The sequence below is a fragment of the Aquarana catesbeiana genome, linkage group LG11, assembly GCF_042186555.1.
Source record: "Aquarana catesbeiana isolate 2022-GZ linkage group LG11, ASM4218655v1, whole genome shotgun sequence".
NCBI classification, from domain to species: domain Eukaryota; kingdom Metazoa; phylum Chordata; class Amphibia; order Anura; family Ranidae; genus Aquarana; species Aquarana catesbeiana.
This window is the reverse complement of record NC_133334.1, coordinates 79,500,855-79,517,372: the sequence shown is the minus strand read 5'-3', so window position 1 is coordinate 79,517,372 and position 16,518 is coordinate 79,500,855. Positions and strand designations below refer to the sequence as shown.

The 16,518-nt window shown below is 37.3% G+C and overlaps 1 protein-coding gene across 1 annotated transcript in view; it reads right to left on the bottom strand.

Annotated features, from left to right (window-relative positions):
- Window positions 1-1,651: 1,651 nt before the first annotated feature.
- Window positions 1,652-16,518, bottom strand: part of LOC141112113 (4-galactosyl-N-acetylglucosaminide 3-alpha-L-fucosyltransferase FUT6-like) — a 48,669-nt gene continuing 33,802 nt past the window's right edge. The window contains exon 2 of the mRNA XM_073604580.1: window positions 1,652-4,610. Coding sequence (XP_073460681.1) covers window positions 3,536-4,603 — 1,068 coding nt within the window. The 5' untranslated portion in view covers window positions 4,604-4,610 and the 3' untranslated portion in view covers window positions 1,652-3,535. The remainder of the gene's footprint in view (window positions 4,611-16,518) is intronic.

Here is a 16,518-nt window from a genome sequence, read left to right as displayed (position 1 = left end):
AAAATAACTCAACACACAGCCATTACTGTCTAAACTGCTGGCAAAAAAATTGAGTACACCCCTAAGTGAAAATGTCCAAATTGGGCCTAAAGTGTCAATATTTTGTGTGGCCACCATTATTTTTCAGCACTGCCTTAACCCTCTTGGGCATGGAGTTCACCAGAGCTTCACAGGTTGCCACTGGAGTCCTCTTCCACTTCTCCATGATGACATCACTGAGCTGGTGGATGTTAGAGACCTTATGCTCCTCCACCTTCTGTTTGAGGATGCCCCACAGATGCTCAATAGGGTTTAGTTCTGGAGACATGCTTGGCCACTGCATCACTTGGCCACTCCATTACCCTCAGTTTCTTTAGCAAGGCAGTGGTCATCTTGGAGGTGTGTTTGGGATCGTTATCATGTTTGAATACTGCCCTGCGGCCCAGTCTCCAAAGTGAGGGGGATCATGCTCTGCTTCAGTATGTCACAGTACATGTTGGCATGCATGGTTCCCTCAAGGAACTGTAGTTCCCCAGTTCCGGCAGCACTCATGCAGCCCCAGAACATAACACTCCCACCACCATGCTTAGACACACTTGTCTTTGTACTCCTTTCCTGGTTACCACCACACAAGCTTGACACCATCTGAACCAAATAAGTTTATCTTGGTCTCATCAGACCACAGAACATGGTTCCAGTAATCCATGTCCTTAGTCTGCTTGTCTTCAGCAAACTGTTTGTGGGCTTTCTTGTGCATCATCTTTAGGAAAGGCTTCCTTCTGGGATGACAGCCATGCAGACCAATTTGATTCAGTGTGTGCCGTATGGTCTGAGCACTATCAGGCTGACCCTCCACCCCTCTAACCTCTGCAGTAATGCTGGCAGCACTCATGCACCTATTTCCCAAAGACAACCTCCGGATATGATGCTGAGCATGTGCACTCAACTTCTTTGGTCGACCATAGCAAGGCCTGTTCTGAGTGGAACCTGTCCTGTTAAACCGCTGTTAACGTTCTAAATGTTTATTTATGAATTATTAACCATAAGATATGAGGTTGGTTAAATAAGAGTTCTTATGACCAGAAGTGAAAGCTTTAATATAATAACATTTATTAAAGTAGCGTTTAAAGTCTACCTAATACACAGACAATATCTATAGTCGTAGCCTCCCTGGCGGTTTTCCCGAGTGTGGCTCGGGGTTAAAATTCAGGACCATTAGCGGTAACCCCGAGCCACACTCGGGATTACATCGCAGGATCCTGGTGTGGCTTTACTTACCTTGTCCCCGGGATCCTGCGATGTCCCCCGCTGTGTCTGCGGGCTCCGTCCTCCTCTGAAGCCTCTCCGTGCCAGGCTCCGTTCCCTGCGAGCGGCGCAACGCACGGGGGCGGAGTCTGGCGGCAAATTCAAAAAAGTGTAAAATCTTAACACATACAGTATTGTAATCTTACAGATTACAGTACTGTATGAAATTATTTCACATCCCTTTTGTCCCCAGTGCTTTGTCCTATGCCCTGCATGCAGTTTTATGTTATATATACTGTTCTTTCTGCCTGGAAACTGGAGATTGTCCATAGCAACCAAAAAGTGTCCCTTTACATCAAAAGTGGCTTTAGACCAGCTAGAAAACAGCGATAGTAAATTAGAACACTTGCAGAATTGAGCGATAGTAAATCGTGGGGAAATTTATTTTATTATTATTTTTTTTTTTAATTATTTATTTTTATTTATTATATTATAATTTATGTTTTTGTGTTTCAAACTTTATCATACCCGGGATATCTACTAGACTCTTGTTTGGACAGATTTAAGTGTGTTATTGTTAAGAATTACAGACCTACAATATAAAACGCCAAATTTACATGCAAAATAATTGTACCGCTTTCAGCACCTAAAATCCGAAATAATCATACCGCCAGGGAGGTTAAGGGAGAAAATATTAGGTTATAGTACAAGAAGACAAAGTATATTCATCACAATACAAATGGTAAACAAACATGACAAGCAGGTATACCTTTAAGTGCTGGGAGTTGCTCTGATAATTACCTATATTAATGTTCCTAGGCCCAGGTCAGTTTTCATCTCTCCCCCACTCTTTTTGGGATTCCTTCTTATAGGCCCATCTCTCATTGAATTGAATAGGGCCACTCTGATTGGGGTATTCTGTTAGCCCTCTACTCCCACCAGGCGTATCTCCTAATTTGGGCAACTTCCTCTTGTTGGGGTAACGAGCTAGTGATAAGTTGTTTGAAGAGGAATTAAGGTGAAGGTCATCACCTTCTCTTGAAAGGGGCACTTAACTTATGCATGGCATTAGCCAGGGCAAAACCTCCTTTCCTGAACAAATGAAAGAAATATTCTCATCCTCTCAAACACCCCTTTGAAATGGACAAATGGTTGATTAGCACGGAGGAACACAAAGGCCTTTATCGAGCTAATGAATTTGGCCCTGTAACAACTACACTTCAGATGGTATCTCTTCCTGGCTCTTTGAATATTAAATATAGGTAAACAGCCGATTGTCTCCACAGTGCTTCCTTCTCGCATACTACAAGTAGCTGTTAAATGCATTAGCTCTTTTCAGGCAAATCCTGTCGCATATTTACATCTAGCTAAATTAACCCTTTACTGAAACCCTGTCACATACACACGACTTATTTCTTATCCAAAACTATATATATATATATATATATATATATATATATATATATATATATATATATTCAAATATTCCCAGTTGCTACTGGAGATTCCACATAAACTCATAAGGCAACACCGCTGTATGGTCTTGGCCATCGTGCTGCAGCTATGTTTCAGGGTCTTTCAGGCTCAGAGAGTTCTTTGCCATGGGGTGCCATGTTGAACTTCCAGTGACAATGATGAGAGCGTGAGAACGATAACACCAAATGTAACACACCTGCTCCCCATTCACACCTGAGACCTTGTAACACTAATGAGTCACATGACACCGGGGAGGGAAAATGGCTAATTGGGCCAAATTTGGACATTTTCACTTAGGGGTGTACTTACTTTTGTTGCCAGCGGTATAGTCATTAATGGCTGTGTGCTGTGTTATTTTGAGGGGACAGCAAATTTACACTGTTATACAAGCTGTACACTCACTACTTTACATTGTAGCAAAGTGTCATTTCTTCAGTGTTGTCACATGAAAAAATATAATAAAATATGTACAAAAATGTAAGGGGTGTACTCACTTTTGTGAGATACTGTATGTTCTTAGAGATGCGATATGGATCAAATCGAATGGCCTTATATGTTTATAGCACTTTATGAATAAAGAATATATATTTTATGTATATCTATGTAGTACTCTATTAACCCCCTGTCACCTGCGCAACCAGTTTATGGTTTCCTTATTGCTTGCAAATATTTAAATCAGCTAAACGATGATTTGTGACTTGTTGCTATAAGCCACTGTTCTTTGTGCTTTATACTTTACTATTTTTGTTTCCTTATTACATTTATTGGAGTTAATTTGTGGGTCCCTTTTTCAGTCAAGAATTTTTTTTTCTCCAGAAATGATATATTCCATTTGTCATGTGAACCATTTACCAAGACTTGATATGGTTCTATACGAAGGGGCAGTTTGGAGTTCTACACATGCTTTGCAGTAATGCACAATCCAAGAAACATGTTCCACTGGCTTCAGTTTTGATCTCCATTTGAAGTATTCCTGGTATTTCTGATCATTTTTGTCCAGTTCAAGCAGGTAGGAAGCCAGCTCTTTTGCACTGGAGAAGTCATCCACATGAATGAATGAATCAGGTGGAATAAATCTCTCATAGTTTTCTCGGGGTGGGCCAAGAACCACAGGGACACTTCCTGACCTAAATGCATTACTCCACAGTTTTTCTGTTATATAGTCTGTATGTATTGAGTTCTCAAAGGATAAGTAGAACTTATATTTAGCGATTACTGAATTTGTGTCCTCCCTGGCTAAAGGGAGATGTTGTCGACCATAAACATCTATTAGTATATAATTCTTTAAGTCGTTATAAAACTTGACCCGTCTCGAATTAGGATTCCAGTTACTGACAAGCCAAGCCACCAGATGAGACTTTTTTGGGATTGTATAATTAGCAGCAGCTTCATTCCGTTCTAACCATCCATAAGGAGTAAAGATATCAGAGTCACTGCGGTAGGACATAGTGAGGTTGATGAGTTTGTCCATGAAGTGCAGGTTTGGATTATGACTTGGAGATTCCAAGGTAAACCAAACCCAATATTGTCCTTCAGGCCTTGGCATCTGTGGCATCTGCTGTCTGGATCCACATACATCCCTGTGATGAAAAACGACTGCATTTGCTGTGTTATATAAGCTACGGTTGGCTGTGAGCAGGCACTTAGTACCAAAGGGTTTTGGACACTCTTCTAAAGGGAACTGGTAACCAAATGGCCACGTCCATAACAAGACAGTGAAATTCAATTCAGGCTTGGAGGGAGCTGCAGAATCTGTGCAGTTGGTGGTCATGATGGAAACCTCATTTCTGACATGTTTATTACTAATATGATTATAACTGAATAACATAAAGGCAACTAAAGTTTGGATGAGAAATATAGTAAAATAATGAGAACGTGATGACGACTGTTGTGCTGGCTTCATTATATACCTGAAAAAAAAATTGACAAAGACAAGCCAGTTCAATATAAACAAATCTGAGAACCAAACACATTCAAAAAGGAAAAAGTCAGATTATAGCCAAGTGTCAGCTAAACTGATATTTTAGATTCTGTTTTTATTTTTAGCTGACAAGTTGATTTGCATTCTGGAACTTCACTGTCTTTATATGCCCACCAGGTTTTCCAGATATGCTCAACTACAGTTGCCATTACAAAAGCCATGAGATAATGCTGATCTCCCACCAATGGTTAATTTACAATAAAGAAAATCTATGCAATGCAGACATAAAGGAGAACTACTTTATTGTTTGGGGTCTTGTGGGAAGGGCAGGATCAGACAATTATAGGGAAACATTGCCATGAGAGACTCCAAGAGTTAGTGGTTGAGGTAACCTACCAATGCCATTCTGAAACTTTTTGAGTTGGTTTGGACATTTATAAAAGTAAAGCTTTTGGCATTGTACAGTGCCTTAAAAAAGGATTCATACCCCTTGAAATTTTCCACATTTTGACTTCTGAAGACAATTGGTTTCACTAGATTTTAGTTAGGGGTATCAGAGTAAAGGGGGCTAAATACAAATGCACACCACACTTTTCAGATATTTATTTGTAAAAAAAAAAATGAAAACCATTTATCGTTTTCCTTCCACTTGACAATTATGTGCCACTTTGTGTTGGTCTATCACATAAAATCCCAATAAAATACATTTACGTTTTTGGTTGTAACATGATAAAATGTGGAAAATTTCAAGGTGTATGAATACTTTGTCAAGGCACTGTACATTGACATTGTACTATTTAGAGCTCAGTAAATCTGGAAATAATCATTATGCTGGTCCCCAATAATCTAATGTTACAAGCTGCTCAATTTATGTTGATTTTGTGTAAAGTTTATGGTGCAAAAGTTTATAGTATTGGACTTTATGAAGCTGTAATCAAACAGGAAACCATTTCCCTGACTGTTCTTAAAAAACAACCTAAACCTACTTCTTAGTATACTGTATATGCCATCATACTATCTCACTTTATACAGTTTTTGTAAGTGTAGCATTGGGCATTAATACTGAGTTGCAGGGCACATGCGCGGCATGGGACGGAGCGGCCGCTTCTAATCAGAGCTCCGGCGCCTTCAGGGCTTAAAGCCACCTAAACGGGGTCATAATCACACAAAAACGGCCTGAAAGTAAGATACCCCCACGGACTATCATCTGTGCATGCCGAATTCGCAGAAGAAGAGACGGAGGAGCCACCAGAAGTCTCTAACTCACTATCTGCTCAGATCACAGGAGAAAAGCATGGCTAAAAATGTCGCTGGCACCCTGCCCACTTCATCTGCCGCCCATTCTCCTGCTAAAGACCTACAACAGATGGACACAGTATCTTCAAAAAGCAGTGAGTACACACCCTTATCTAAATCAGATTTGGACAACAGTTTAGAAGCTTTATACACTAAACTGCTCACTAAATTCCAAACAGAGATACAAAAATTCACTTGTACCTTATCCCAAGAAATTGCAGCAATAGGTACACGTACTGACCTGCTAGAAAATAAGCATGATGAACTATCAATTGCTTATAATGATCTCTCTAGAGAACATGAATCTCTTGCATCAGCTTTTACCCAGTTGCAAGCGCACGTGGAGGATTTGGACAATAGAAACAGAAGAAGTAATCTTAGAATAAGAGGAGCCCCAGAATCTGTCACAGATTTAATCGCATACTCCACAAAATTATTCCAGTCTCTGTTACCAGAGCAAGACCCCGGATCTTTCAAATGTGACCGCATACATCGTGCACTTAGAGCTAAACCTCCACCTGATAAACCCCCCCCCCCCCCCCCGTGATATTGTACTTTGTATGAAAGACTTCCTAATTAAAGAAGAAATAATGCGTGCTGCACGGGGCATCAGAAACATCACGTTAGATGGAGTTCAGTTACAGATTTATCTGGACATCTCGCAGGCAACGCTTGATAGATGCAGAAAAATGAAAGAAATCACCTCAGTTCTCTCCACAGCAAGGATCCGCTACCTTTGGGGTTTCTCCTTTAAGCTAATAATTCCTCATAACGGTACCACCTACATAGCCGCCAACATCACCGAAGGTCAAGATATCCTGACAAAATTAGGTCTTCTAGATCCCAGCAACCTCCCACGTACTCCCTCTACAAACCGCCCAGCTCCTATTTGGAACACCGCGGCTTCACGTGGAGACAGACGCAGATACAGACACAATCCCGCTCAATGGAGCTAAGAAAATCTACAAAAACTTTTTACTCCCCCTTTTTTTTTTTTTTTTTTTTCTCTCTCTCATAAAGCTTTAACAGGAAGACAATTATTATTTTTTTACTTTTAATTTTTCTTCTCCCAATACACTGCTTATTATAAGTCATTTGTGTATCGGTATCCATTTTTACGCAGTTATGCAAGTACTGATACATTTATTGTGTGAATTTTTGCAAATTTTATATTATTTAATCTTATTTAATTTTACTTTTTTATATATATTTTTTTTTTTAATTATTTTTATTTTTTTATTTTTTATTTTATTGTTATATACAGTTTATTACCTAACTGATATGTGCCTACTCACCCTTACTAAATATCGAGGCCTTGTAATTACATACAGATACACAATACATCTATGAATAACTAATGGTAATACTGTATTAATACAATATATGATTTCATAGTGAGGCAAGTATATTCAGATGGACTTTCTAAGGCAGCTCATCTGAATAATGGTACTACACTGACATCTACTGTCACAACATAGCACTACAAGCCTTAAATATCTTTCCCTACACAGACTTTTATTAGTCTCAATGCAATTTTTTATATATTATACCATATCATAACAGTGCCATCTTGTGTCATATATTGGTAAGGCATACCAAGTAAAAGAATCAGACCATAGACACTTGTTGCTCTCTTTTAGGTATGTTTTGCAAAATCCTCTCTAGACGTACGCCCATGCAGCAACATGGTTTGAATTTCTTAGGCTAATCAACAATTTGGCCTGCACATTAGTGGATCAATATACCAGTTGAGCATATCAGTTAATACTACAATTACATGTTTCATTCTCTGGTAGGGTGGTAGTAATGCATATTATTCACAACGTGTTAGTAAATAACCGTACAATAGATCTAAAGTTTGATCTGTATGTGTTTCTTCTTCAACATCACTAGATATTTAGATCTATTTCTAGCTTCCTTTTTTTTTTTTTTTCTTTCTCTTCAGCTTCCTTTTCCACAGTAATAAATAATAGATACACTGACACCGTCTTTAATCTCTAGTATACTAGATATAAGCTGCACAGATATACATCCCTATGACATTGGAGGTGGCGTCCCGCCTATGCCGACATGATTGACCCCCTCTCAGTCTCTACATATTTTCTCACTAGAGAAATGTTTTCTATTTTTCCTAAAAGATTATTCATATATCTTTTTATGTTCTTATTAATGTTATCTCTTGTTAGAAGCAAAAATTTTGTCTCATATACTCAAAGACTGAGTTTAAATTCTTGATTGCAAAGTTTATACACTGGATTAAATCCTTGTACGCCTGTTTTACCGTGTCTATCTCTAATACAATTGGTCAGTCAATTATACACCATATTTCCCTTATTTTATCAAATCTTACTTCCTGATGAGCCCCCAAAATTGTGTCTAACCACATGGCTATAACAATCTTATCTCACAATGTCCAAGGATTTAATTCACCACACAAGAGGAAAAAAGCATTCTTACAATATAAAAAACGAAATGCCAAAGTATTATTGTTACAAGAAACACATTTCATGAAAGATGGACACCCCACATATTTCCATAAAGCTTTTAATCAATCCTTTTATACCACATCCACCTCCAAAACCAAAGGTGAGGCAATTTTTATCCACCACTCTTTTCCATTGGAGGTTCAACAGGTTTACAAGGATCAAGATAGTAGGTACATCATCAGAAAAGGATTGTTATCCGGTAGAGAACTAACGATTGCTAATGTATATGCACCAAATGATTCCCAAACTACTTTTTTCACAAATTTCTTTAATATACTACAACAATACCACTCACCACATATTATTTTAGGTGGTGATTTTAACTCGGCCTACCAACCTAACTTAGACCGCAGCAAACAAAATCAAAACTCCAAAACATTCTCAAAAACAACCATAACACACATAAATAGTTTACAACTAATTGATACGTGGAGATCATTGAATTTAGGTGCTCGTGAGTATACCTTTTAGTCACACCCGCACGATTCATACTCACGTATTGATTACATTTTTTGCACTCCAATAATCCTTGCCAATTCCCACGATGCCTCAATACATCCGTGTGCTTGGTTAGACCATCAAATCACAACGTTTAATACTCAATTTATAGGCCTCACTTCTACTCCATATTCGTGGAGAATTAACGAATCAATTCTAACAGACCCCATACACAACCAGGAGATCGCTTTAGAAATAAAAGACTATTTCAATCTAAATTCTACCCCAAAGATCTCTCCAACTTCATTATGGTTAGCACATAAGGCTGTTTTGAGAGGCCTTCTCATCAAAAGAGCAGCAAGATGTAATAAACTAGAATGGGAAAAAAATTCATACCCTTACTAAAGATCTTCACTACCTATACAAAATTCATACCAATACGCACGACACAAACATATATTTATTAATATCCCAAAAACGTAATGAATTAGACTAATTACTCACATATAAAGCAGAAAAGTCCCTTAGATGGTCAAAAGCAAAATTTTTCCTGTCAAGTAATGTATATTCGTCAATGTCTGCGCACAAGCTTAACCAATCAATAAAACCCACCCATGTATATAAACTTAAAAATAACTCAAACCAACTAGTCACTCATCCACAAGAAATATTATCTATTTTTAAAAAATTCTACTCTGACCTACTTTCAGCCCCTAACTCATCGATCCCGCCCACAGCAATGTCCTGGTTGGAGAAAATCCCTTTTCCAAAGCTAACCCAAACACAAATAGATGCTTTAAACGCCCCATGCACAGAGGAGGAAATACATCATATAATAAAATCCCTTAAAAAAAACTCAGTCCCGGGCCCAGATGGATTCACCTCATTCTATTATAAACAATATCAACAATTATTAACACCAAATTTAGCAAAATTATATAACAACATTCTTAAAGGAGAACAGTTCCCAGAAGAAGTGCTTCTTGCAAATATGTCTCTTATCCCAAAACCAAAGACCACACATTGCCACAAAACTATAGACCAATTTCTGTAATAAACAACGACCTTAAGATATTCTGTAGACTATTATCCAATAGACTTGCATTAATAATTCCCTCACTAATCTCCCCCTACCAATAAGGTTTCATACCTGGTAGACAAATTACAGACAACATTAGATTAGTCACTAACATAATACAAGACGCAAATATCAACTCCAAATCTGTTTTACTTCTTAGTCTCGATATCAATAAAGCATTTGATAGTGTATCCTGGGATTTCCTTGACTTAGTTCTGAAAAGATACGGCTTCTTAGGTGAATTTCTCCATGCCTTTCACACACTTTATCATAACCCATCCACTAGGATTAGATTACCAGGCTGTAATTCAGACTTTTTCAGACTAGGCAGAGGAACAAGACAGGGTTGTCCCCTATCTCCCTTTTTATTCGCATTAGAGCTTGAACCCTTAGCTACAGCAATACTGCACAACCCAGATATAAAAGGTTATAAGTCTAACAATAATACCTATAAATTGAGTATGTATGCTGACGATATGGTATTATTCCTCACACAACCCAATATTGCTTTACCAAATTTACTACATACTCTCAAAACATTCGCCTCACTATCTGGCCTAACAGTGAATGTCACCAAATCTATAGGTATGCCAATTAACATCCCATCATCCCAATTAGACTCCTTACGTTCCTCATTCAATTTCTCATGGTCAATGAATTCTCTCCCTTATCTTGGTATATTACTTACACCAAATATTAATGACCTTTCCTTAAAAAACTACACCCCATTAATACAAAAAATGAGATTGATGCTCAAATTATGGAAATCTTTTAAAATATCTTTTCTTGGCCGAATTACAGCGATTAAGATGACAATCTTACCAAAAATTTTATACCTATTTAGAGCTCTCCCAATCAGATAAAATAAAGTAACTATTACTAAATTCCAAACAGAAATTAATACATTTATCTGGTCAGACTCCCATCCACGTCTATCTAGATCAGTATTACACAATCCACAGAAAAATGGTGGTCTAGGTCTCCCAGACTTCTGGCTTTATTACCTAGCCACCAGATGGTCACAAATAGCACAATGGCACATTCCCAACCCCAAAGTCCCATGGGTTAGATTTGAAAAAGACTCCATCCAACCATATTCTATCTCAAGTATATTATGGGGTAATAAAGTATCAACTCACATCCTAGACAACCTTAATCAATTAGTCTCACATTCATATCAATTATGGAAACTACATAACAAAAAATATAACTTAACCTCTAACACACATCCACTTGCATCTTTTATCGGTGACCCAAAATTCCCCCTTACCTCAAATGAAATAGGAGACTTTTCATGGTGGACAAATAATAACCTAATATCCCTCTTTAATTTTTTAGAAAACAACAACTTCATTCTCTTCATTGAAATCTAGACATCAGATCCCCAATACAGAGTTTAATACATTTCTCCAAATTAGACATTTTTTTAGTACATATTTCCAAACAGTAAACTCACTCCCACCATCATTTTTTGAAAAAAATTTGTCTAAAAACACCTAGGAGAACAGGTCTGATATCTGAAATCTACTCTAATCTAGTCAATAATGCAGAACAATCCAAACTTCCCTATATGCTTAAGTGGGAACAAGAATGTGATTTCTCATTTACAATGGAAAATTGGCAAATGTATCATTAACTTACACAAATGCACAATACTGAGTTGCAGGGCACATGCGCAGCATGGGACGGAGCGGCCGCTTCTAATCAGAGCTCCGGCGCCTTCAGGGCTTAAAGCCACCTAAACGGGGTCATAATCACACAAAAACGGCCTGAAAGTAAGATACCCCCACGGACTATCATCTGTGCATGCCGAATTCGCAGAAGAAGAGACGGAGGAGCCACCAGAAGTCTCTAACTCACTATCTGCTCAGATCACAGGAGAAAAGCATGGCTAAAAATGTCGCTGGCACCCTGCCCACTTCATCTGCCGCCCATCCTCCTGCTAAAGACCTACAACAGACGGACACAGTATCTTCAAAAAGCAGTGAGTACACACCCTTATCTAAATCAGATTTGGACAACAGTTTAGAAGCTTTATACACTAAACTGCTCACTAAATTCCAAACAGAGATACAAAAATTCACTTGTACCTTATCCCAAGAAATTGCAGCAATAGGTACACGTACTGACCTGCTAGAAAATAAGCATGATGAACTATCAATTGCTTATAATGATCTCTCTAGAGCAGTGTTTCTCAACTCCAGTCCTCAAGGCGCCCCAACAGGTCATGTTTTTAGGATTTCCCTCAAATGAAACAACTGTGGTAATTACTAAGGCAGTGAAACTGATCAAATCACCTGTGCAAAATATCGGAAAGCCTGCAAACATGACCTGTTGGGGCGCCTTGAGGACTGGAGTTGAGAAATTCTGTTCTAAGCTCATCTGAATAATGGTACTACACTGACATCTACTGTCACAACATAGCACTACAAGCCTTAAATATCTTTCTCTACACAGACTTTTATTAGTCTCAATGCAATTTTTTATATATTATACCATATCACAACAGTGCCATCTTGTGTCATATATTGGTAAGGCATACCAAGTAAAAGAATCAGACCATAGACACTTGTTGCTCTCTTTTAGGTATGTTTTGCAAAATCCTCTCTAGACGTACGCCCATGCAGCAACATGGTTTGAATTTCTTAGGCTAATCAACAATTTGGCCTGCCCATTAGTGGATCAATATACCAGTTGAGCATATCAGTTAATACTACAATTACACGTTTCATTCTCTGGTATGGTGGTAGTAATGCATATTATTCACAACGTGTTAGTAAATAACCGTACAATAGATCTAAAGTTTGATCTGTATGTGTTTCTTCTTCAACATCACTAGATATTTAGATCTATTTCTAGCTTCCTTTTTTTTTTTTTTTTTTCTTTCTCTTCAGCTTCCTTTTCCACAGTAATAAATAATAGATACACTGACACCGTCTTTAATCTCTAGTATACTAGATATAAGCTGCACAGATATACATCCCTATGACATTGGAGGTGGCGTCCCGCCTATGCCGACATGATTGACCCCCTCTCAGTCTCTACATATTTTCTCACTAGAGAAATGTTTTCTATTTTTCCTAAAAGATTATTCATATATCTTTTTATGTTCTTATTAATGTTATCTCTTGTTAGAAGCAAAAATTTTGTCTCATATACTCAAAGACTGAGTTTAAATTCTTGATTGCAAAGTTTATACACTGGATTAAATCCTTGTACGCCTGTTTTACCGTGTCTATCTCTAATACAATTGGTCAGTCAATTATACACCATATTTCCCTTATTTTATCAAATCTTACTTCCTGATGAGCCCCCAAAATTGTGTCTAACCACATGGCTATAACAATCTTATCTCACAATGTCCAAGGATTTAATTCACCACACAAGAGGAAAAAAGCATTCTTACAATATAAAAAACGAAATGCCAAAGTATTATTGTTACAAGAAACACATTTCATGAAAGATGGACACCCCACATATTTCCATAAAGCTTTTAATCAATCCTTTTATACCACATCCACCTCCAAAACCAAAGGTGAGGCAATTTTTATCCACCACTCTTTTCCATTGGAGGTTCAACAGGTTTACAAGGATCAAGATAGTAGGTACATCATCAGAAAAGGATTGTTATCCGGTAGAGAACTAACGATTGCTAATGTATATGCACCAAATGATTCCCAAACTACTTTTTTCACAAATTTCTTTAATATACTACAACAATACCAGTCACCACATATTATTTTAGGTGGTGATTTTAACTCGGCCTACCAACCTAACTTAGACCGCAGCAAACAAAATCAAAACTCCAAAACATTCTCAAAAACAACCATAACACACATAAATAGTTTACAACTAATTGATACGTGGAGATCATTGAATTTAGGTGCTCGTGAGTATACCTTTTAGTCACACCCGCACGATTCATACTCACGTATTGATTACATTTTTTGCACTCCAATAATCCTTGCCAATTCCCACGATGCCTCAATACATCCGTGTGCTTGGTTAGACCATCAAATCACAACGTTTAATACTCAATTTATAGGCCTCACTTCTACTCCATATTCGTGGAGAATTAACGAATCAATTCTAACAGACCCCATACACAACCAGGAGATCGCTTTAGAAATAAAAGACTATTTCAATCTAAATTCTACCCCAAAGATCTCTCCAACTTCATTATGGTTAGCACATAAGGCTGTTTTGAGAGGCCTTCTCATCAAAAGAGCAGCAAGATGTAATAAACTAGAATGGGAAAAAAATTCATACCCTTACTAAAGATCTTCACTACCTATACAAAATTCATACCAATACGCACGACACAAACATATATTTATTAATATCCCAAAAACGTAATGAATTAGACTAATTACTCACATATAAAGCAGAAAAGTCCCTTAGATGGTCAAAAGCAAAATTTTTCCTGTCAAGTAATGTATATTCGTCAATGTCTGCGCACAAGCTTAACCAATCAATAAAACCCACCCATGTATATAAACTTAAAAATAACTCAAACCAACTAGTCACTCATCCACAAGAAATATTATCTATTTTTAAAAAATTCTACTCTGACCTACTTTCAGCCCCTAACTCATCGATCCCGCCCACAGCAATGTCCTGGTTGGAGAAAATCCCTTTTCCAAAGCTAACCCAAACACAAATAGATGCTTTAAACGCCCCATGCACAGAGGAGGAAATACATCATATAATAAAATCCCTTAAAAAAAACTCAGTCCCGGGCCCAGATGGATTCACCTCATTCTATTATAAACAATATCAACAATTATTAACACCAAATTTAGCAAAATTATATAACAACATTCTTAAAGGAGAACAGTTCCCAGAAGAAGTGCTTCTTGCAAATATGTCTCTTATCCCAAAACCAAAGACCACACATTGCCACAAAACTATAGACCAATTTCTGTAATAAACAACGACCTTAAGATATTCTGTAGACTATTATCCAATAGACTTGCATTAATAATTCCCTCACTAATCTCCCCCTACCAATAAGGTTTCATACCTGGTAGACAAATTACAGACAACATTAGATTAGTCACTAACATAATACAAGACGCAAATATCAACTCCAAATCTGTTTTACTTCTTAGTCTCGATATCAATAAAGCATTTGATAGTGTATCCTGGGATTTCCTTGACTTAGTTCTGAAAAGATACGGCTTCTTAGGTGAATTTCTCCATGCCTTTCACACACTTTATCATAACCCATCCACTAGGATTAGATTACCAGGCTGTAATTCAGACTTTTTCAGACTAGGCAGAGGAACAAGACAGGGTTGTCCCCTATCTCCCTTTTTATTCGCATTAGAGCTTGAACCCTTAGCTACAGCAATACTGCACAACCCAGATATAAAAGGTTATAAGTCTAACAATAATACCTATAAATTGAGTATGTATGCTGACGATATGGTATTATTCCTCACACAACCCAATATTGCTTTACCAAATTTACTACATACTCTCAAAACATTCGCCTCACTATCTGGCCTAACAGTGAATGTCACCAAATCTATAGGTATGCCAATTAACATCCCATCATCCCAATTAGACTCCTTACGTTCCTCATTCAATTTCTCATGGTCAATGAATTCTCTCCCTTATCTTGGTATATTACTTACACCAAATATTAATGACCTTTCCTTAAAAAACTACACCCCATTAATACAAAAAATGAGATTGATGCTCAAATTATGGAAATCTTTTAAAATATCTTTTCTTGGCCGAATTACAGCGATTAAGATGACAATCTTACCAAAAATTTTATACCTATTTAGAGCTCTCCCAATCAGATAAAATAAAGTAACTATTACTAAATTCCAAACAGAAATTAATACATTTATCTGGTCAGACTCCCATCCACGTCTATCTAGATCAGTATTACACAATCCACAGAAAAATGGTGGTCTAGGTCTCCCAGACTTCTGGCTTTATTACCTAGCCACCAGATGGTCACAAATAGCACAATGGCACATTCCCAACCCCAAAGTCCCATGGGTTAGATTTGAAAAAGACTCCATCCAACCATATTCTATCTCAAGTATATTATGGGGTAATAAAGTATCAACTCACATCCTAGACAACCTTAATCAATTAGTCTCACATTCATATCAATTATGGAAACTACATAACAAAAAATATAACTTAACCTCTAACACACATCCACTTGCATCTTTTATCGGTGACCCAAAATTCCCCCTTACCTCAAATGAAATAGGAGACTTTTCATGGTGGACAAATAATAACCTAATATCCCTCTTTAATTTTTTAGAAAACAACAACTTCATTCTCTTCATTGAAATCTAGACATCAGATCCCCAATACAGAGTTTAATACATTTCTCCAAATTAGACATTTTTTTAGTACATATTTCCAAACAGTAAACTCACTCCCACCATCATTTTTTGAAAAAAATTTGTCTAAAAACACCTAGGAGAACAGGTCTGATATCTGAAATCTACTCTAATCTAGTCAATAATGCAGAACAATCCAAACTTCCCTATATGCTTAAGTGGGAACAAGAATGTGATTTCTCATTTACAATGGAAAATTGGCAAATGTATCATTAACTTACACAAATG